The sequence below is a fragment of the Pseudonaja textilis genome, chromosome 2, assembly GCF_049901715.1.
Source record: "Pseudonaja textilis isolate UNSWEBS1 chromosome 2, rPseTex1.2, whole genome shotgun sequence".
In the NCBI taxonomy this organism is placed as follows: domain Eukaryota; kingdom Metazoa; phylum Chordata; class Lepidosauria; order Squamata; family Elapidae; genus Pseudonaja; species Pseudonaja textilis.
In genome coordinates, this window is record NC_141991.1 from 112,455,450 (window position 1) to 112,479,204 (window position 23,755).

General features: G+C 39.1%; 1 protein-coding gene across 3 annotated transcripts in view; it reads left to right on the forward strand.

Moving 5' to 3' along the window:
* RPTOR (regulatory associated protein of MTOR complex 1) overlaps positions 1–23,755 on the forward strand; it is a 376,730-nt gene that overhangs the window by 94,594 nt on the left and 258,381 nt on the right. For 2 of the 3 annotated variants that reach the window (XM_026701786.2, XM_026701785.2), the window contains exon 4: positions 16,859–17,017. The exons of the other annotated variant lie outside the window; for it this stretch is intronic. In XM_026701786.2, coding sequence (XP_026557571.1) covers positions 16,859–17,017 — 159 coding nt within the window. The remainder of the gene's footprint in view (positions 1–16,858; positions 17,018–23,755) is intronic. 3 annotated transcript variants of the gene reach the window in all.

Here is a 23,755-nt window from a genome sequence, read left to right on the forward strand (position 1 = left end):
ACCATTTGTATTAGTATTTTGCCCATTAATAGACATTAAAATAAGTCGTTTTAGTTTGCCAGGTCTTCTCTCTCCCCCTTCTAAAATTTTGCTAGTTTGCTCTTCTCTAGTCCCTAGCATCTCACTAATTTTCTAGGAGTTGAAGATGATAGTGGTTCTAAGATTACATTACTTCTGTTATCTTTCAACACACTAGTTTGTTTGGCCTAGGTATTTGAATTTGCATTCATTTGAGGTAAGAAGATGAATTCCTACCACACTGGGAAGTCATGAACTTCATTCATGTTATGAAGACTTCTCTCTATCTTTTGAGGGAAAACAGGGACAAAGGTGTTCAGCAGTTCTGACTTTTCCCCTTAATTCCCTTCCCGACATAACCTTTTGTAAAGTTTTAGATCTTTCCAAATACTTCTTGTATAAAGCAAACAATTTGGTTGGAAAATACCCAGTTAATTCAGATGGGATGATAAGAAGAGAACATTTTGTAAAATATTTAAATAGTATTATTTAAAAACTTAAATGGGCTCAAATAGGACATAACTTAATGTACAGCACAAAACATATTTTAATGGTAACATTAATGGTTTAGGGTTTGGGGGGATAATGATGGTGGTGTTATACAGTATATAATTACACATTGTATTGCCATAGCTATATCCAATTCCATAGAACTGCAATTCTTTGTGATTTAGAATAAATAAATTATGATGTACTCAAATTGCTATATCTACTACAACAGTAACATGTATTTTTAAAATGTGCTATAAAATTCTCAAAAAGGGTTGGAGGTTTTCAGTAAATAGAAACTACAAATAAGTTCAGTAAACTATAATTTTAGTTTCAGAGTTATATTATTAGAAGTGACCATGAGCACAACTCCCATTACTTTTTATAAATACTTCTTATCAGTAAATCAATTTAATATGTACATTTTAAAGAAATGAAACAAGAACAGTGGCTTCCTGATTGTCAGTAATTCAGTAGATTTTAGATTATCACTTACAGATATATAAGCAGCTGATAAGATGCAAAGGAAAAAAAATGGAAAGAAAGAATGACTTTGAGAAGTACACAGCAAGGAACATTAAGACAAAAATCAGAATATTCTTCACATCTACTCACTGACCAGGGAAACCACTGCGACATTTGACAATGGGGATATTATAGTGAAATAATTGAATACATTTTTGGTTCTGTTTTCATTGCTGAGATCCTAGGGCAGATGGCTGTGTTACTAAGTGCTTTTTTCAGACAGAAGATCAGAGAACATACGTAAATAGAAGCAATGAGCAAGGATATAAGTCACATTGAAAAACTAAATATAAATCCCCAGGTCTGGATGGTGACACTCAAAAGTTGTTAAAGTACTTTGAAATTGCTGATTTTTTTCCACAAAAAATATGAAACTTTAACACAGAATTGGAAAACAGACAATCCCATCCTAGTTTTTAAAAGAGAGATTAAAGTGATAAACGAACTATGGGCCAGGTAGCTTCACATCTGTTCTGGAGGAAAAATAAGTTCATGACTACTCAAAAAGAATAACCTCTACTGTAAATAATCCAACATGGCTTGTTTCTCTAAGCTTTATTAGTGTCTCAGTAAGCATATAAGTAATCACAAAGATGCTATATACAGTGTAGACAATCCAAGACACTTTGTTAAGTCTCTCATTTAGAAGTCCTGAGCAAATTCAGCTGTCAGGAAATAAGAAAATAGTTGTGTTCAGTTCAGAGAATGTCAACTAGTTTTAGTCTGGGGTGGGATTCAAATTTCTTAACAACCAGTTCTGTGGGCGTGGCCTAATTTGTGGGTGTGGCTTGGTGGTCACGTGATTGGGATGGGAGCTACAAGGAACTATGGGGAGCTCAAAGTAGATTTGAAAATGATAATCTATAAAAAAGATGTTGCACTGTGTATATAAAAGAATGGCTGATATTTTCATAATTACAATTCATTAACTGAAAAAGAAACACTTAAAATGGAAATACTATTAACAAACCAAAGGAGTTTGTTATTTTGTGCCAGTAGTGGCACAAAAATCTTTCCTAGCCAAGACTACTTACCTGGACCAACAGTCCCTAATGGAATGTTCTCTCTATAGCAGAGAGAGAGAAGCCAGGGGAAGCCATGTTTGATCGCCTAACCTTTTTAGAATGCAGCTTAAAAATGTACTGAAGCTTTTTACAGCCTTATGCAGATATATATAGTACAAAAAAAAAAAGATAATAGTACAAAATCATCTAAGAAGTTAGATTAAGAATGGAATTGGTAGGCACTTTCACAGAGCAATACTGAATTCTTTTTCTGAAATTTATTCCTCAGTTTAAAAAACTGAAATATATAAATTCAGTATTGGGCTCTGCTAGTGTAGCTATTCAAGAGGATGTAGTGTCAAAGTTAACAAAAATGGTAAACCTATAGATTTCTATATGCGTTTCCTCCACTCCCGGTAATACCCAGGTTGATCCAGAAGTTATTGGAGGAACGAGTAGAATTGATATTGGCCGCCCCTTATGGGTCCAGGCGAATATGGTTCGCAGACTTACAGGACCTGTCGAGAGAACAACCTTGGAAAATTCCACCGTCAGAGGTTTTCCTCTCCCAAGGGCCAATACTGACAATGGCTCAGTCTAACCATATGGAGGTTAAGCGGAGCCGTTTATGGGCCCAACAGATTTCAGAGGATGCTATTGCCATCATTCAAGCATCCAGATAGTCCTCAACAAATCGTATATACGAGGCCACGTGGTCTGCCTTCTGTCGCTGATGCCAAGGGTCTAAGATCGACCCAACTGCCCCATCAGTACGACAATTATTGGCCTTTTACAGGAGGGGTTGACCAAGGGCCTATCTCCAAATACTTTACGCAGACAGGTGATGGCTTTAGCCTTGGTGATAGCCTGGGGTGACCTCCGGTCCATAGCGCACCATCCACATGTCCGCAGCTTTCTTAAGGGTGCTGCAAACTTATGACCTCCTGTAATTCACCGCTATTCCACCTGGGACCTCAACAAGGTGTTAACCGCACTTACAACTGGCCCGTTCGAGCCTTTAAGAACTGATAGTCTTAAATTCCTGACATATAAGGTGGTCTTCCTAATTGCAAACACATCAGCAATGAGAAAGGACTTGTGCGTGTTTCATGCGGACAGAGTGATTCTCCAATTGGATCCATCATTCACTCCTAAAGTAAATTCAGCCTTCCACAGAGCGCAGGAGTTGGTGCTTCCAAATTTTTGTCCGAAACCATCTCATAGACTGGAGCATCAATGGCATTGACTTGACGTTCGAAGGGCCTTAAGCATCTATCTAGACCGCACGGCAGCATTTCGAAAATCTGAGGCTCTATTCCTATCCTTCAACCCATCCACTTTAGGGCAAAAGGTGTTGGCGATGACCATTGATAGATGGTTGAGAGCCACCATAGCTAAAAGTTACGAATGCCAGTCCATCTCAGTTCCTAAGGGCATTGCAGCCCACTCAACAAGGAGTGCAGCAACATCAGCAGCATGGGCCACACGGGCTTCCATAGACAAAATTTGCAGAGCAGCAACTTGGGCTTCACCATCTCCCTTTGTCAGAAATTATAAAATTGATGTCTATGCCTCAGCGGACGCTTCATTTGGCAGAAGAGTCCTACAGAGGGTCCACAGAGTTTAGGAGTGGATTTCGATCCAGACGGAGTCCCTCTCTAAAGACAGGCCAAGCTTTGGTATGTCCCACTTCTGGATGCTCTGAACAGCTCATGGGAGAAAGGGTGTTGGTACTTACCTGATACGCCCGTTCTCTGTGAGCTGTGAAGAGCATCCAGCCCCACCCATTTCTTTCCGTCTGGTGGGGTTCCATTCCGGTCAGGGATCTAGATTAGGTGATGAGTCCCAGACTTTGGCACTCAGTCTTTGCAAAACTGGGGGACGCTGAGGAGGTATCCCGTGGAGGAGGAGGAGCATCCCGGAGTTTTAAGCCCAGCCTTTCCAGAAGAGACTGAAGCACCTCCCACTTCTGGATGCACTTCACAGCTCACAGAGAACGGGCGTATCAGGTAAGTACCAACGCCCTTTCTGTCAAGCACAGTCAAAGAGAAGGCTAATGAAAATGTTTTCTGCAAAAAGTCCATGGGAGATGTATTAGGCATCAGACCTTGTCTGTAGTGGAGCTGCCATTCTGAATATTCCCTCCTTGACATAGCACAGCTTCTGCCCTGTTGCCATTCTGCAACAAGTAACAACTATGTTGTTTTAGCATGTTTTTGGCCCAGTTGAAGGGCTGATTGATGGCACTGAGCGTTAGTGTTGATTTGAGAGTTGTAGTATGTTAATTTTATAATCTTGTTTTTCTTGTATATTGCATAGAGACTTTTAGCTTGGGATGGTTATAAATGTGATAAATTAATGGAACAGTCTATTTCAGGATTGGGATTTTCTTAAGTTTATATTCCCCTCTAGCAATTCTGTTTTACACTTGTCATTATTATTTGTATTTCACTAATACATTGGATCCAGATTTAGAGACATTTAGAGCAGAACCATAAAAAGCAAATAGACTCAAGTTACCATTGCAAGCAAATCTCATTGATTTCCATGTGTGAGTTTCAAATGTAATTAACTTTGAATCCCACTTGATGAGTCCATTTCAGAGTAAACCTTTTAAGTCTCTGATTGCAAAATGTGGGCTAGAGCAGGGGTCACCGAACCTTTGGACCTCAGGGACCACTAAATTCATTATTTTAAATCCCGCGGACCATTAATATGATCTGCCTAATGACCGGGTGGGTGGGCGTGGCTAGGTGGTTATGTGACTGTGTAAGGATGGCCAACTCAATGTCACTCACATCGAGGGACGCCTCACCAGCCTCTACTCATCCCTCCCCTCCCCTCCCAGCCTAATATAGTTTCCCATCTGTGAAAGGAACCTGGGTGGTAAACAGAGATAAAGACATAACAGTTTTCAAAAATCAACTTAAAAAAAGAAAAACAAAAAGGCAAAGTTGTGGCCCCAATAAACAATTCACAGCCTTAGATCTCACACTAACCATACTAAAGCTCCAATAATATCCTGGTTCCGGTGTCTGGGAAAAAACATGTCTGTACCGCATTACGAAGGGCCAATAGGCAGATCCTGTCTTTCCAAGGAGAACCTGTTCAGAAGGTAAGTGCCATGACAGATAAAGCACATTTCCTAGACCTCCCCAGAGGATACAAGGTAATCGGCTGCCACCACCCAAACTACTGCATTTTAGGTTAATCTTTTTGATAACCATAATCAGTAGTCAAACTTTGTTTCTCATCATCAGGGAAACCTGAGCAGAAGATGTTTTACAGAAATAATCAGCAAGAATTTTTCTAGAGCATATAAACACTGTAAAATTGTGTTTCTCATCCGTGTCTTGGAAGTAGCAAGAGATGCTGAAGCATACTTTGGGGAACCTTATTCACTACACTTCTGATTACAGTTTTATTATTGAAAATTTGTTTGGGGATTAAAAGTGTACTTGTCCTAAATGAAAATGAGGTGTTCACTTTGAAACTATCATTTTGGAACCCCAAGCCATGAAAAATGACTAATGCAAAAGAAAAAGAAGCAGAGAAAAAAAGACAGAGCATAGCATCCACATTACAATAATTGTAAAAGGAACAAGCTGCACTGATTATCTATGCAGGAAATGAAAAAGTAAAGTAAATGAAATGAATATAATTAATTTTAAAAATGATTGTAAAATAAATTCTTTTCAATATCAAAAGCTGTTTTAATACTCATGCAACAGATTTCATTGCATCTCAACTGTCATACTAAGAACCTACCACCAATGGAGGTGTAAGAGTAAACGTTAGCAAGGTAGAGGTGTCGATGGACGTGGGGGGGGTTGGACTAGATGACCTACAGGGTCCCTTACAACTCTGATTATCTGTTAAATAGGAATGGACATCTCGTCATGGCCAACTTGCTGTGGGACAACGTGCCATGGCCAACTTGCTGTGGGACAACTGAACAATTCAATTTTATTATTTAAAATAAATAAAAAAAATTTAAGTTTTGTCATTCACACTTTTCATTTTGTCCCTCCTTTAGCATCCTTTCTTTAATTATTCTATTCCATTTTTTCAATATTAGTTTAACTCTTTCCTGTGCAGGGTTAGCCATGGCAAGTTGACTGTGGTGAGTTGTCCTAGACCCAGTGCAGAAACTTTCAAGGCTGTGAAATAATCTACATGACTGCTGACTCAAAAATGCAAGATGACAAGGCCCAGATTTCAAAACCTGCAAAAAGAAAAGAAATGAATCGTGTGAAGATAGATGTAAATCCAAATCTACGCTTAAGACATAGATGAGAAAACTTTTCCTCAAATTTCTCTATTAATGCAATATATTTGTGAAAACTTAGGTGGTAATTATATTTTGAATATCATACTAATTTGGTGGAAAAACTGAAGTCATTCTACTATCTACTGGGAGGAATCAGGGATCAAGGCAAAGAGCTGGTTACTCTCTACAGCGATCTTCATGGCATTGGGCACCACCTTGCCAAGCTTGAATCTGCCCTATCCAGTAAGAGTATCATGAGAAATCCTGCAGGAAGTCCTCGTTCCATGTGTGATTAGAGGGACATGCATTAAGTAACAAATGCTTTTCGTTGTGGCCCATACTTGGGCCTAGTGGTTTCTGCAGCCCCATCACTCCTGGCACATTTGGGACTCTAAGAATACCTTATTCCACCACACTTTCAATCAAAATTAAATATAATGGCAGCCATATTAGCTGACGGAATGAGCTATTATTAATTATAACGTTTGTTTTGGTTTTCTCTGTGATTTTTCTCTATTGTATGCTAGTCATGGGTTGGGGGTGGGTTACAAAATCAGCAAAGTAATTTTTTAAAAAATCCAATAAATAGATGCAGTAATTTTGCAAAGTACAAGTATAGCATACAAACAAATGTTCCTATCATAAATGAAGCTTTCTCTCTTATTTCAAGCTCAGTTAGCATTTGTTGTGGGAAACAGTGATACAAGCATCATGCTTAGCTGTGCCTTAGACTGATAAGAATCAAACAGAAATTTGTGTGAGGCTGTATGAAGGAAAGCAGCATGAATTCCTGAAGCAGCTTCCAGTTTGCACACTGTGACCTGCAGAGTACAATCATCAGGTTTGTGCTGGATTATAGTGACAGCAGTGTCCATTTCTGTTGTGCAATAATTTGCCCATTTCATGTTTAGGGGTGTGCAGTCTGATGTTTTCCAATTATGCTGCCAGTTAGATATTATTCTGCGTACGATCAACAAAGTATTTTGGCTGACAGCAAGAGGAAAGCTTCCTTGGTATAAATCTGAACATACATCTGTTTGGTGATAATTGAAGGCTCTGTTCTATGTACCTTTTCCAAAAATGATCTATCTGGCATCTTTTGTAGTAAGTAGTGATTGTATGTTAGGAAAGATATAAATTATCTTACCACTGTAATTGTTCCCCCAATTTTACCAAGCTGGATAACTTGTGCCTCCAGAGGTTTTTCATCCATTTGTATTCCAACACCCCGGGGTTCATAATAAAAGGCAATATAAATGGGCATAGAAATATTCATTCTTATCAGAATTAAAGTACAACGGAATAAGTCAGTGAATTGGTATCAGCCACCACCTTCAGAATTTAAAGTAATGTAAGTCTACAATTAAACACCCAACAGATCCATGATTGCAATCATCCAGAAGGATTAAATTATACCATCTGTTCTCAACCAATAAATTGGTTATTATAACTAGCTAGTAACCGATTAGTACCATATAGACCATATATCACAATCAATCTAACATAAACAAGAAAAATGGTTCTTGTAGATTTGCAAATGATTCGTTTTACACATTGCAGCAATTTGTAATAAGCAAACTCTGTCAATCCTTGCTGATGAACAGCATAAATGTATTAGTTTCTTTCCAATTGAAGATGGGAAACTGTATGATAGCAAATAGTTAGTCACAACATTGGGCAGCAGAAGGAAAGAACATTGAATATTAAGAGAAAAAGAAGTTGTGTACAATTTTGTATTGTGTGATTTGACTGTTAATTCCTAAATCCTGCTGAGAGGCTTCCTTACATTGTTGGAAACAAGATTTTTTTCTGGCCTGTAATTGTCTACTAAATTAAATGTTTAACTTTTGTAGTTAAATTTGAAGCTTTTAATTGAAACCTCTCATCATGTCCCAAATCTAGCTATTATTGTTGGAAGAACATCAATATAAATTCCAGCCAATTCATTTGAATTCTTATTTATTTCAAAGAATTTAAGCACGTTTTCAGCAATACCATCAATTTTAATGGTCTTCAAGGCTTGAGAAAAAAGCATTTCTTCTTCCATGCTCTGTTTAGCTGCATACATATTTAAAGCAGTGGTGGAATTCAAATTTTTTTACTACTGGTTCTGTGGGTGTGGCTTATTTGGTGGGCATGGCTTAGGGTCACGTGACTGGATGGGCGTGGCTTGGTGGCCAAGTGACTGGGTGGGTGTGGCCAATTCAATGTCACTCACGTCAAGGGGTGCCTTGCCTGGCCCTTCCCCTCCCAGCCATTCCTTGTCCACACCCAGCCTCAACATATCTATAATTCTGTAAAAATGTTGTTCACCTTTTTTTGACTTTATTATCTATGTACTATAGATGTACTTTCATGGACCACTGAAAGGAGGAAATGGCTCACATGCTTTGCCCAAGAGGGCGATAGGCAACAGGCTTTTAGGGAGCCACCAGAAAGATGGGGGGGCGCAATATATTTTCCAAAGCACCAGAAGGATGGAAACTGAACAGAGAGAAGCAACCTAAAAGTAAGGAGAAACTTCCTGAAAGAACAATTAACCAGTGGAACTGCCTGTCTCCAGAAGTTCTGGGTGCTCCAACACTGGAAGTTTTTAACAAAAGACTGGACAGCCATTTCTCTGAAATGGTATAGGGTTCGCCCCGAGGTCCCTTTTAAGTGTTATTCTGTTATTCTGATGCCTTTCCCAGGACCTCTAGTCAGATTTTGGCATCCTCAGAGTTTTCCTGCCTGAGCAGGGGGTTGGACTAGAACAAGGGTCTTCAAACTTGACAGCTTTAAGACTTGTGGACTTCAACTCCCAGAATTCTTCCTCTGGTCATATTAGCTCAGGAATTCTGGGAGTTGAAGTCCACAAGTCTTCAACTTGCCAAGTTTGACTAGAAGATTACCCCTGAGATCCCTTCCAGCCCCAGATTGCTGTGCTGTTTCAAAGAGTCTTCTGAAGCCAGGGTTTGTATCCTTCCTTCCTCTCCTTTTTTTTCTCTCTCCCTCCCTCCCTCCCTCCTTCCATGTGTCTATCCATCCACTCATCCATATAGCTTTCATTTTCTCCTCCCTCCCTTCCTCCCTCTTTCTTTCTTTCTTTCTCTCCCTTCCATCCCATTTTTCTTTGTCTATCCCTTCTTTCTTTCTTTCTTTCTTTCTTTCTTTCTTTCTTTCTTTCTTTCTTTCTTTCTTTCTTTCTTTCTTTCTTCTCTCTCTCTCTCTCCTTTCTTTCTTTCTTTCTTTCTTTCTTTCTTTCTTTCTTTCTTTCTTTCTTTCTTTCTTTCTTTCTTTCTTTCTTTCTTTCTTTCTTTCTTTCTTTCTTTCTTTTCTTTCTTCTCTCTTCTCTCTCCTCTCTCTTTCTCTCTCCCTCTTTCTCTCTTTCCCTCCCTCCCTCCCTCCCTCTGTCTTTCTCTCTGTCTCTCTCTTTCCCTCTCTCTTCCTCTCTTCCTCACTCCTTTCCCTCTAGGAAAGGAGACCCATCTGAAACACACACAGGCTTCCAAGTGCCCGGCAGAATCTCTTATTACAAGGGTTCATCCCAGCCAGTCTCCTATCCTGCATTGCATGAAAAAGCCTTCCTCTCCTCCCGCTTTTGGGGCTGGGAAATTCAAGTGAGGCGTGTGCTGCAGCCTCGCCCCCACCTCAGCAGCTCTGAGCCAGGCAGCTTTCTTGACTGCCTGAAACCTTACCTTCCTTCCTTCCACACTGAAAAAAACACGCAGTGGCTTTAGGCTTCTTCAAGATGCTTTCTGCACTGCTCCAACCCGCCACTGCTGCTGCATCCTAGCCACCTGCCACGCAGGTCTACCCCATTGACTTGCTGGTGCAGCACTCCGAAAGAGGTGGTTGGAAACAGCTTTTTTTTGCTCCCAGCCACCCCTTTTTCAGAGCAACCGGACAGACTGCTTCTCCCTTCCTTCTTTCCTTGCTTGTTCTATATGGCTGAGGAGGAAGAGAGTAGTCAGCCGGTTGGGAGAGGCTTCTGGCGCTGCAAAAGAGGTGGGTTTTTTGCTCCCAGCCACCCTTTTTTCAGCGTAACCGAACAGACAGCTGTTCCCTTCCTTCCGTGCTCCGGGCGGATAGGCAGGTGGGTGGATGTCCCAGAACTGCTGCATATGCGCACTGCATATGTAGTGGCTGCACTCACAGTGTGCATGTGCAGCAGCTGCGGGATATCCACCACGTGGTAGGGAAAGCTAGGAGAGCGACTGGGGCAAGTGAATGACCGGGCAACTGGGTTGGGGGCGTGGCCAGCCAGGGGTTGCCACCGATTCAGCAACCCACACCAAATCACCACTACCGGTTCGCCTGAGCCAGTGTGAACCAGTTGAATACCACCTCTGATTTGGAGATAATGAAATTTCCCTTATTGATCAACTCATGACATTTAAAAGAAAAACATGTCGATTTGATATTTTCCAAAACTGGAATTTTGATGTCCTCAGTTGGCACCTGACTGTAGAATTTAACCGGGAAGGCGTGGCCCATTTTTGTAGTATTTTTTGCCAGCACCAAGGGAGTGGATTAGTCTGAATAGACCCTTTTCCTGAAACAAGGACAATTCCTAAGACAAGATGAAGCCACATGATTTGCTTTGCCAGGGGAAATTGGGTGGCCTTTTCACTTCAATGAGTTGAATCATGTGGCCTCCATGGCACGAATCATTCTCCGAAGCAAATCTTGTTCGTTTCACAAGTCAGCTCCTTATGTTCTCAAATGTTTTGCAGAAAACTTCTATTACTTTAACAGTTATTTAACCACTTATAATTCAACCACAACAATAAACAATAACTTAATGATGTACAAACAATAATTGTAGGCATAGTGTTTGGAAGCGTCCATTAATTCTCTATAAATCAAAGACGTTCTGTAGCATTTAGGGTTGTTGGGCCATATCTAAATGATGGAATGAGTTTTAATGGAAAGTATTACTCCTCAGCACTTTCTGACATATGATATTTATGGGAGGCTGCTCAAATGGCAAAAACTCATCCTGCACGGAGTAGATGCTGTACATCCCCCGCCCCGCCCCCTCAAATGTCCTCTCTTGCTGTTTTCAAATCTGGGATTTACAAAATAGACAATTCAGCACGGAGAAGTGAGATACGTGGGAGAAGTTAGTTGGTAAAAATATTTGAGCTGTTCTTTAATGCTTGTCTTATGGTGGCTGGTTAATGGTTGAACTTAGGAATGAGAAACCTGCTTGCCAATTCTTGTTGAGCTGTGCAGTTTGCTTCAATTAATATGTTGAGAGAATCTATTAAGTCCTGTCAATATTCCCCTGAGGTCATTGTAAGGAGGCATGGGATAAGAGTAGGTAATCCTCAATTTACAATCAATCAAAGTTATGACGACATTGAAAAAGGCAATTTATGACTGGTTCTTGCATTTAGCATTGTTGTAGTCACAGGATCCAAATTTAGGCACTTGGCAGTTGCAGCATCCTCAGGTCTTATGATCACAATTTGTCTCCCTCCTAAGGGACTTCTGACAAGCAGACTGCACAGGAGGAGGTTGAATTTGCTTAACGACCATGATGATTTGCTTAGTGACCATGGCAAAAGAGGTAAAATCAGGGGTAACTCAATTAATGACCTCATCACTTTGGTCTCAATTGTGACTGTAAGTTGAGGACTATCTTTCATAGAAGATTCTAACTAGATACAGTTTACCTGATGCCTTTTTTTTAGCTGCTTGGTTTTTCTTTTATAGCTAGAGAAAAATTGCATCCCTTCATATATCCTATAACCAATTTACTGGGAGAAATAGGTCTCATTGGTTGTGATTTACATACAAAAGGATCAAGGTGCCCTATGGCACAAGAAAACATTCATTTGAAAGGATATGAAACTCCAAGCCATAAAAATGGGTTTTATTTGCTTATGTGAAATGTTACCTCCTAATTTATTGACAGAGCAATATTTGTGCTGTCATTAAAACGGCGCAACAGCTGCAAAGATTAATTTGAAGAACTTGTTTTGATAGGATAACATCTGGGATAAACCAGCATGAATCACAAGAAACAAACTGACGTCTTCATATTGTTTTCTTCCCCATTTGGGGGTGGGGGGGTGGACCTAAATGGTTAAAACACACTTTCTCCCTTTTCTTTAGAGGAGGCAGGTAACATCAATAGGAGCTTCAGGTAATGTATTTCAGATAAGACTGAGGATTTACCTTCTTTCTACCTGTTCACACCCTGCCTCATTCTGGCTATTTTCCCTTCTTATTGTAGTCTCTCTGCTACCACGCAGCCATCCAATTATTACCAGCATCCCCATTCCTGCCACTTTTCTCCTTTCCCTTTTTCCTTTCATCATCAGTTCGCTGATAAACACCAGACTTCCTGACTGCAGGTTCCTGGTCCAGTTCAATTCTGAAGGTTTCTCTGTGCCATGTAGTATTCTAGACAAGGGGGAAATATAGGAGTTGGATTGCAGCAAGTTGGAATGTTCTTGTTCAGTGATAAAGTTCAAAGATAAAGTTGTTCAACGATAAGGTTTCAGGGGTTCAGTGATGCCCCCAGATACTGTGTTTCCACCTCAAGACATTTGTATTGTAATTTGTTCACCAGAATAGTTGTGACTGGTGCTTTCTTAAAGCCTCGTACTGTCAAAATAGTTCTATAAGCATCTTAGTCATCAAGATACTCTGTATTCTATGATACATCAGTGGTTTGTTAGGAAAGCAGCACAGGGAGAGGAAAAAGTAACAGCTTTTGTTATGTGCACAAACCTAAATCTTCAGTTGTACAGGTCCCTCAATAGAATTGAGACACTGTACAAAATTTTATAGATGGTGGTAAGTGTTGAGGTAATTCCCCGTTAGGAGAATGAGCGCATACAGGGAGACGTAATGAGAGTGGTGAACAATAACACACAAACAGCACACAGATACACTGTACAGTAAATGTAAGTTTTTACTTCCAATAAACGTTTAAGCAGAGTCCAAGATAAGCAGTCCAAGTCATTCACAGGTCAGACAGTCAAGTGTTCAATTCAGGGATAATCCAAATATCAAAGTCCAGTATCAAAAACAGTTCAGTAATGGACTTACATCAACGATCAGTAACAGTCATTAGGAGGAATGACAATACTCTCCAACAGAATGAACAGAGAGATTCACTGAGACTAAACAACCCAGGTTTCTGGCTCCATATTATGGCCATTTGCGGAACCACACCCAATTACAGTTTTAGCATTTTGTTAAAGACATAGTATTAAAATGTCTATCCTAGTTTATATATTTCTAACCCAAATAACTGTTAGGTGACTTACATTCCTAACAGTAAGAGGTGAGTAATCTGCAGTTTAAACAGAGAAAAATTTAAGTGAAGTGCAGACCTATTAATTCTGATGTTGGAGAATTATCTTTTCCAGGTTTTGCCCAAGTTTTTGCCCTTATCCTCTATACATGCACACATGCATGCACAACAGAGGGAGGGAGCGGGAGAGAGATTAGGAAGTAAAATTTGGCAAGTTTTTTTTCCTACATTTCCTTCATTTGTTTCCTGTTTTTCCAGTAAAAGGAATTTTATAGTGCTGTCAAAACCCAAATTGCTGGCTATGCCTTTCAAGGGCAAAATAAATATACATTTGCTTTGTGTATAGAAGGAAGGAAAAGTGATGATCAACATGATATGTATTTTATTTAGAGCACGGGTATCAAACTCACAGCATCACGTGACATATTGCAATGTTTTTCCCCTTCGCAGAGCTGGAGTGGGCATGGCCTGGGCATCCAGCCCATGGGCCACCAGTTTGACACCCCTGATTAAGAGGCTCTTTGTTTTTCTCTCTCCCCCGCCCCCCCTTTTTTTTTTTTCCTCTTGCAATTGTATGTTTAGAATTCTATGAAAATGTTAGGTTTTCTCTGTAGAGTTCTGGCGGCTGTGGGATTCCTTTCTTTTTAAAATATCCATTCATTTTTACTAATTGTGAACTCACTTTGAAGTGTATGTTAGGCATATGATAGAAATTCAAGTGAGGAAATTGCCCATATAAATACCCTTCTCCCAACTGAAAAACTGCCTGCCACTCGAGGATTTTAGTGATCATGTCTTAGAAAGATGCCAAAAGGGAGAAAGCGATTTAGGACATAAATTTTGGAAATCGACTTCTTCATAATGAAATTGTAAGATACAAGGCAATGCTTGCATTAATGAGTGGCATTACTGAGTGACAAACTGCAGTCTCTTTCTTGCAGCTGCCTATCTTTTGTTCATGAACACAGATGAATATTGTACTGCAATAGCCTGTAATGCTAAGGATCATCTCTGCATTCAGTTTCTGTTTATTCCTTTAAAAATGCAAGAACCTAAATGATAAAACAGGCAGCGAAAGATTGCTGGGCCCTTTCGGATCTAACAAAATGTTGCATTTCATTTTGGTAGCCTGTAAAATAGTATTGTGAAGGGATATTTTGTAACTTGAGATAAGTGGGTTGTATAACTTCATTTAAATGCAGGATATACTTCATGCTGCTATTGCTTGGAGTGATCTGTTTCCTGCTCCTTCTCTTTGACCAGACTTTCCAATGCAGGAATGAATAGGAATTGATTTTAGTCTTCATTCAAATTTTAATAAAACTGTTGAGGCTGATACAAAGCCAAGCATGACCCAGGGTAGATGAATTATTCTTCTTCCTTGGGAAAAAAAATTCCAAGAGACTTAAATACGAAGACTAATTGCAATATTACAATGTTCAATTGATAGTAAGTTTTTAGTAAAAAGTATTTCAGTTTAGGCAGCTCAGTCATTTTTTTGGCTTCTCATGATATTTCTCTAGAGAGGTAAAGCATCACATAGGAATTGGTCTGGTTCATAGCAGTTTCAGTTGTGCCTTACAGGAAAATAAAATTATTGTGTACGGATAGTTCTCAACTTACAACCACAACTGGGACAGAAATTTCCATTGCTAAGCAATGTGGTTGTAAAGAGAGAAGTCATGTGACAACATCTCTTAACAACTATAATCCCAACACGCCTTGTTGTTGTCGTAGCTCCAGATGTCTGGCTCATTAAATGGAAGGAGCTCCAGATAAGGAGTCAGGGGGATGCTTCAGTGGGTAGGGAAGGCCCTGGGGGCCCAATATAGTCTGCAAGTTTGGGGTGTGTGCACTGCAGTGTGGCACAAGTGCAGGGAGGCAGAAATATTATGTCTCAGGCCCCTTGGGGTGCTGCAGCTCTGGGGCTGTAAAAAAAAACCCTGAGCCACATTGGAGTACAAAGATACAGCCTCAGCTGCCCCAGCCTTGGCCAGCAGCATGGAGGAAACCACCACTTCCTGGGAAACTTCAGCTTCCCTGTGCTTCACAGGCTCTTCGTCACTTTCCTCCTGCTGATGAGGCACCCTTGGCCTGACCCTACTGTGTGTGAGGTAGAGCTGCTGGCTATGTCAAGCCTTCTTCCCGAGGCCACTCACACCATTGTCCAAAATGCGTGGCCTGTTCTCATGATACTTCAGAAAGCTTTCAGAAAGCTTCTGAGGTGTTCCCTAGGTCTTGCAAGAATAGGTGTGTTATTTGTAGTACGGTAGGCACCAGGCTAGAAACCAGAAGACTCTGAGTTCTAGTGCCACCTTCGGCATGAAGGTTGGCTTTAGGCCAGTCACTCCCTCTCAACCCACAACTTCAGGTTTGGGCAGCAAACTGGTTGGTCAATTCCTGTCACGATCAATGGTTCAACACTTGGTTGATCTGGAAAAAAGTAGACCTTGCAGTTGTGGGAAAAAACACCAGGAAGAAAAAAATGTACTTGCCAAAATCTTTTTTTTTTTTATCTTAACTTTTCTAATTGTTTTAACTGTTATAGTTCTTTTGTCACTTTATATTTTGAAGAGAATTGTTGTTATATTGGTGGATATTTTGAAGTTATTTTATTGGATTGAGTTGTTTAATAATAAAAATGGAAAATTGTCAAAGTGACATACCAATAATGCATACATCATTTATTGATCTTATCCTTGGTAAAAAAATTTCTTAAATATTAGAAAATAAATGGAGAAATTTAAGATATGCAAATTTTGTAGAAAGGGTAGAAGGAACATGTAGTACATAATGAGAGATGAATGTTTGTAGACAGAAACAAAATGAATTTTGTTATATGAGAGTGAATAAGGCTGGATATCTCAGAAGAAACATAAAAGTAAATAGAATGGAAGGGCATGGAATATTTATGAAATGCCTATAATAAAACAAGAGGAATAGATCAAGAATAAATGGCCAAGGAATGTTCATAAATAGGGAGAATGAATGAGAATCAAATTGCAGAACAAATATACACAGAAAGAGTAAATGGCGTAAGTATAAATTTAGTTAGATACTTATTTTTTTCTACTTATTGCTTCTTATTCTTTTTTTTCTGCATTTGATTTAATGTTGGTAATCTTAAAAGAAAATAGTGTGATTGGTACATACATATGTGTATTTTAGATAGATAAATGCATGGTCCTTTCTGGTACATACCACAATATTTCAGATAATTTAAAATGATTGTGCATTTCCATTTGCAAAAGCAAAATTCATTCGTTGCTTCTTCTTCTTCTTTTTTTTTTTTGCAACTAGGCCCGGTACAAACAGAGTCTAGATCCTACAGTTGATGAAGTTAAGAAACTCTGTACTTCATTGCGTCGAAATGCCAAAGAAGAAAGAGTCCTTTTCCATTATAATGGACATGGTGTCCCCAGGCCAACAGTGAATGGAGAAATTTGGGTCTTTAACAAGGTATATGAATTACAAATTGAGCTAAATTGCAGTCTCTCTTGTACTTTTGTATTTCCTGGGAATTCAATACAGTATAAAACAATGAAAAGCAAAATGCTAAAGTTTTATTATCTAGCTGTTCATTCTTTTTGTGTACCTTGAAGCAAAATTATGATTATGTCATAAAAGCAAATGGAGTATATTTTAAAGTGGACATTGTACCATCTGCATTACAAAAAATGTTTTTATTACCTATTTGCTAACTAGCTTGCCAGTATTGGTCAGGTCTGCTGAAGTTTGTTTTAGCTATTATTTAGATTCTTTTAACGATTTCAAATCCAGGCTATGATGAATAACTGTTTTGCAGTATCTTTGCTTCTCTGCATGCCTTCTTCCCAATACAGATGGCAAAATACTCAAGGTAGAAAAAAAATTCCACCCCGGTCGTAAGAGTATTTTGACTGTAAGGAATGCGCATAAGCCATCAGTGTCCCACTGTTTGAATTAGCTACAAATATCTGTCTAAAAAGTTGATAAAAACTGCATCTGGCTGTTCTGACTGACCCATACGAGATAGTGCCTATATTAAAAAAAAAACCTTCACTATCTGCCAGCTACTTTAAAGTGAGCACACTTTGAATCGTTGGTGTTAACTTCTCAAGTTCTAAATAGCTCAAGGCACTTCTCCCTGGGGACTGTCTGGCTGTTAAGATCTTGACAAGAATTCCTTTGGAAGAAGCCTCCATTTTCTTGAGACCTGTCTTTCTGATACGAAAGCTGCGCGGTAGTGGAACACATTCACTTGGGAATTGTCTTTATCTCCTTTTAGCCAAAGATCTAACAACCTATCAATACGCGTCTCCTTTGCCAGGTTCTAAATGTTAAAACTATTTTTTTCTAACCCTTTCAGTATTTATGCTATGTTGTTAACTTTTTGTTGTTTCTAATTTTATTAATTGCCTTGAGTATTGTTAGAATAGAGAGATAGTTAAAATATTCTCCACTCGTGTTTATTTAGAGTAATGGTAATTTGAGCGTCTATTGTGTTTGGGGCGGTGGGGGGGGCAGCACAAAGGACAATTTATTTTAGCATCTATTGTTTATTTTTGGCAATAAAATCACTATGTTTTGATGCTGGTTGAAAACCCCTGCCTTTATTTGACTAGGTCCGAAACCAGAAATCCTTATTTCTTGATTGCTGTGTCATGTTGCTCACTCACCAAGTACAGATATTTTTGCGTTTCTGACATTAATGCAGGAATACCTATTGCAGACATACTGTAACTCTTAATGAGATGCCTGATCCACAGGGAATAGCCATCTACAGGGAAAACAAACGATTAGTGAGGCTTTTTCATTAAGTGTTTCTTCCCCATCCCATTTCAGTTGCTGAGGAAATGCCAGCAAGTATTTTTACATCATTGACAAAATAGGGGAATTTATTGGATGAGTAAATTCTGTCTAGGGAAATATTCTAGAGAGATAGATTATAGGAAAAGTCATTTATACCCAAATGGTTAGCGAAAATATCTTCAAGTCTGAACTTCTCATAAGTACTTCACTCTACAGACTCTTGGTGGTACAAAGATAATAACAAAATGTATAAGCTGAAGATATCCACAATAATATGTAAATTACAAAAGTTATGAACAAGTTAATAACATAGAGCAATAATGTTATAATTTAATAAATAATTTGCTAAATATATATCGCACTGAAATAATAGAACACTTTCCAGAAACCCAATAATCAAACAAAAACCTTATAGATACATTAAAACATTCCTAAACAATGTATGGAATGAGATCCCCCAAATCCTCTTGGAAAGTTATTTTTAACTTCTTACAAAAGATCGGTAATTTTTATTTATTTATTAAGAAAACTTATAAAGATAAAGTCAAGTCTGAATCTAGGGGAAGTGATCATCTCCGTTTCTTAGCCAAGGGAGCCAGCATTATCCAAAGACACTTCTGTGTTCATATGATTAGCATGACTGTATACTGAAGCACATAGAACATTGTTACTATCCTACCAAATGTTACCTATTTATCTATTCACTTTTGCATGTTTTCAAACTGCTAAGTGGGCAGGAGCTGGGGTAAGTAACAGGAACTCACTCTAACGTGTTGTTCAGGTCTCAAACCCAGGCTGTCAGGTTTCCAGCTAACAAGCTCAGCATCTTTAATTGCTGAGCCATCACGCCCCCTTAAGAAAATTTATATGGCAGCCCAATTCCCAGACCCTGATGCTATGCCAAAAAGATGCCATTGTTGACAATATACAAGGCTATTGAGAGGTCCAAGAGGATCAGAACATGCACTCTACATTGTCAATAGCAACAACCAATGTTGCCTCCATCACATATCCATCTCTGAGTGCACATAATCTGCTTTGTCTATAAAACCACCATCTGAACAATTTTCACCCAGAGAAGAATATTGCAGGCTGGATGGTAGTAATCCAACACCTCTGGATCAAGAGAAGGCTTCTTCAGGCATAAGATGACGAACACCAGTGTATGTGCTGCTGGCATTTACCATTTCCACAATGAGGCATTAATGATCACTTTGATCCAGGATACCAATATCCATCCCCCTTTCCCCGCTCCCAATTTTTAAAAGAAGCCAAGGGACAAAGATCTGAGTCACAGGTGGACAAAGACATCTTAAAAGGAAAACTATCCCTGAATTTATAGTCCTTGAAAACTATATTTTCCAATATGTTTTTTACATCTTGTTAATCATAATAAATTTTCTTTTGAAGATGTTTTGCTTCTCATCCAAGAAGCTTCTTCAGCTCTGACAGGATAGTGGGGAATTGTCAGAGCTGAAGAAGATTTTGGGATGAGAAGTGAAATGTCTTCAAAAGAAAAAACAAGAAAATCCAGTTGCCTCCTGAAAAAAAGAACCCTTGGGGCAACCATGACCTGGAGGACTGAGAATCTCTACAGACTTTCAACCTGTTGAATATTTTGCCTATAGGTGAAACTTGAAAAATTAGAATATTGTGCAAAAGTTCATTTATTTCAGTAATGCAACTTAAAAGGTGAACCTAATATATGAGATAGACTCATTACATGCAAAGCAAGATAGTTCAAGCCATGATTTGTCATAATTGTGATGTTTATGGCTTACAGCTCATGAAAACCCCAAATCCACAATCTCAGAAAATTAGAATATTGTGAACAGGTTCAATATTCCAGGCTCAAAGTGTCCCACTCTAATCAGCTAATGAAGCCATAACACCTGCAAAGGGTTCCTGAGCCTTTAAATGGTCTCTCAGTCTGGTTCAGTAGGAATCACAATCATGGGAAAGATTGCTGACCTGGCAGTTGTGCAGAAAACCATCACTGACACCCTCCATAAGGAGGGAAAGCCTCAAAAGGTAATTGCAAATGAAGTTGGATGTTCCCAAAGTGCTGTATCAAAGCACATGAATAGAAAGTTATGTGGAAGGGAAAAGTGTGGAAGAAAAAGGTGCACAAGCATCAGGGATGACCGCAGCCTGGAGAGGACTGTCAGGAAAAGACCTTTCAAAAGAGTTGGGGACTTTCACAAGGAGTGGACTGAGGCTGGAGTCAGTGCATCAAGAGCCACCACACACAGACGGATCCTGGACATGGGTTTGTCAAGCCGCTCCTGAACAACAAACGATGTCAGAAGTGTCTTACCTGGGCTAAAGGAAAACAGACCTGGTCTGTTGCTCAGTGGTCCAAAGTCCTCTTTTCTGATGAGAGCAACTTTTGCATCTCATTTGGCAATCAAGGACCCAGAGTCTGGAGGAAGAATGGAGAGGCACCCACTGCAAGATGCTTGAAGTCCAAGGCCCTTTCAACTTTTGTGCTTCTGATTCTGTGACCTCTGATTATAGCGTTAGTGGCTGTCCTGAACACCACATTAATTTTTGCTTAAATTTGATTTATTCTTAAATCAAAGGAAGCCCTTTTGGATTCTAAAAACCTTATTTAAGGCACCAGTGATTGCTAACACTATACTTGTGTTTCTGCAGAAGTAAAAAAAATGGCAACTTTATATGCATACAGTATTTGAATATTGTACAAAAATATAAATGAAAGATAAAAATTTGGGACCTTAGATACTAATAAATCTACTGTCCCATATGTTTCATGTGATGGAGTCTAATTCATAATGATGCTTTAGTCCATGGACCATATGCTATAATGAATTAGTTAATCTGTAAGATACCATAAGGTTCTGGGTTTTTTTTTATATCCATATGCTAACACATACATATTCATATATATTAAAATGTATTTAAATTGGACTTGCCTCCTGCCTCCAAACAGTTGGCAGTAGCATAGTATCTGTCATATTACTGTTTTGTTCTAAAGCAACCAATAATTGTAGAAAAGTGCATTGATGTCTATGATCCTCTTGGGTTGTAGATTGAAACCCATTGCGTCTGCTATCACTAGCAATTAGACTGGCATGCAGTTGAAAGTTTGTGTCATGCCCGTGGTGGAGACTGATTCTGAGGGAGAGGAGGAACAGCCAACAGGGAGTGGAAGTGTGGCTCCAGAGGTTGTGGAGGAGGCTGGGGAAGGGCAGAGACCGGGCAGACATTCCAGGGCACGTAGGGAGGAGAGGACCAGGGAAAAATGTGGTCTACTCGGGAGGAGAGGGCCATGATCCTCTTCATGGGTTGCAGGTGTGAGATCTGCATAAGAGTTTGGACCTGCGTGCTAGCAAACGCTGAAGACAAAGAGTGGTTTTTCCTGGATGAAGTTTATCTTGGTTGGCGTTCTTCCAACGGACTTTACCTAGTTATCTTCTTAAAGTTTGTAATTAATTATCCTGGTCTGTCGTGGAACTTTCTTCAGTGCGGTTTATTTTTGGTTTTTGCTTTGTTATCTGTTCTTTGATTTTGAACTATATTTCTTTCGATTGGAATGTCATTTTGAAAATAGTTTAATCTCCAACTGTGAACAATTGAACAGTGAAGCCAAGTTGAAGGCATTAAAGGACCTTTATTTATGTTTTGGTTTTTGTTATATTTGTGCTACACTCTGGATCATCACAGTTTGTGAGATGCCCTTGGTGATAGTGCCATGTAGGGATGGGATATGACAGGGTGTTTCAATGACTTATGAGGTTCAGTGATTTATGATGTGCTTCCCTGCATGCTGCTCGCATGCACCTGTAAATCGTCATCAGCACGCTGCATGCAGAGAAGCAGCCTTGAAACAGCCCTCTTTTCCTGCTTTTTCAACTGCAGCTGAAAGTTGAAAAATCAGGAAATAAAGAACAGGTAAGAGACTGGGTGGATATGTCTGCTGCTCTTCAGAACTACTGGTTCTACAGAGGTGGACAGAACCGGTAGGAACCCACCCCTGGTGCCATGGCTGTGACCTTCCACACAGCTATAGAATTGCAGCTCTTGATTAGAAAAGCTGCAAAATTATGACTTTATCCTTCAGTGGAAAGCATGTGAATTTTCAATAGATCTATACAAATCTGCAGGCCTGTCATATTCTGTAGTGCTGTATTTTATGATAGATTAAGCATAATGTATTCTGATACTTAGATTAAAAGGAATAAACCATGAGGGTGTATTATTTTATTCTGATTTGTTTCAACCAAGAAAGCCAGCTTTCAGCTGCTTTATTTATGTCAGATTTGTGCATCCACGGGGATCCATATGGCATAATTTCAAAAATGCGTCTTACTCAATGTGAAAAATAAATAAGATTGTCTTCTAATATAAAAATGGGTTTAAAACAAGAGGGTACAACTGATAATTGTTGCATCAGTTCGAGTCTCACCGGTTCAAGGTTGACTCAGCCTTTCATTCTTCCGAGGTTGGTAATATGAGGACCCAGATTATTGGGGGTAATAGGCTGACTCTAAATCACTTAGAGAGGGCTATAAAGCACTGTGAAGCGGTATGGTATATAAGTTTAAGTGCTAGTGCTAAGTGCTATAATCAGATTGTTTTGAATGTAGATTTTTTTAAAAACACAGACTACAAGAATGATATGGACAAAGATGTTACACAGGACTTACAAATGAAACTGGTTGATACTTTTTTTTCCCAAAAAGTTTTTAATTTTTTAATTTTTACACTTCTTTTTACGTGAGCAACGTGGTTCCAAATTATAACACTTATACATAATTATACTTTCATTTCCACCAATCTTATATAATATCATCTCATATCATTATCCATTTCGCTTATCTTTAAATAAATTTCCATTTTATATTTCAATTCATTAATTCAGTATTAATATCATTTCATCCAAATATAGATTCCCAGCTCTTTATCCCCTATTATTTCCGTTTTTAGCTTACCACCTATTTTATTACACATTCTTATCCTTAATTTTCCCTAAGCCAATTATATAATAAACAATCTATAAAAAAGCAAGATTAAAACAAAACCAATACATTTAGGATCCACATGGTATATCCCCTCAATCTACCTAATTTAGTAATTCATTCCCCAACTTTAAGCATATTAACATTAAATAATCAACTGTATATTTTAATACATGTATATTTTAAGGCAGCAGTCGCCAACCGGTGGGCCGTGGCTCACTGGTGGACCGTGAGAAAATTTTGGTGGGCCGCAGAGAAATCTCACCCTCAGAGCACCCCCATAAAGCAATTAATCCAGGCTGCGCAGAAACACAAGCCTGCACTGCCCACATGGCCCGCAGGAACCTCCCCACCCACTCACTCCTTACCCTATAAACTTGCCTGCTAAATTGCTATTTTTCCTTTTTCCGACCATCATCTGTTC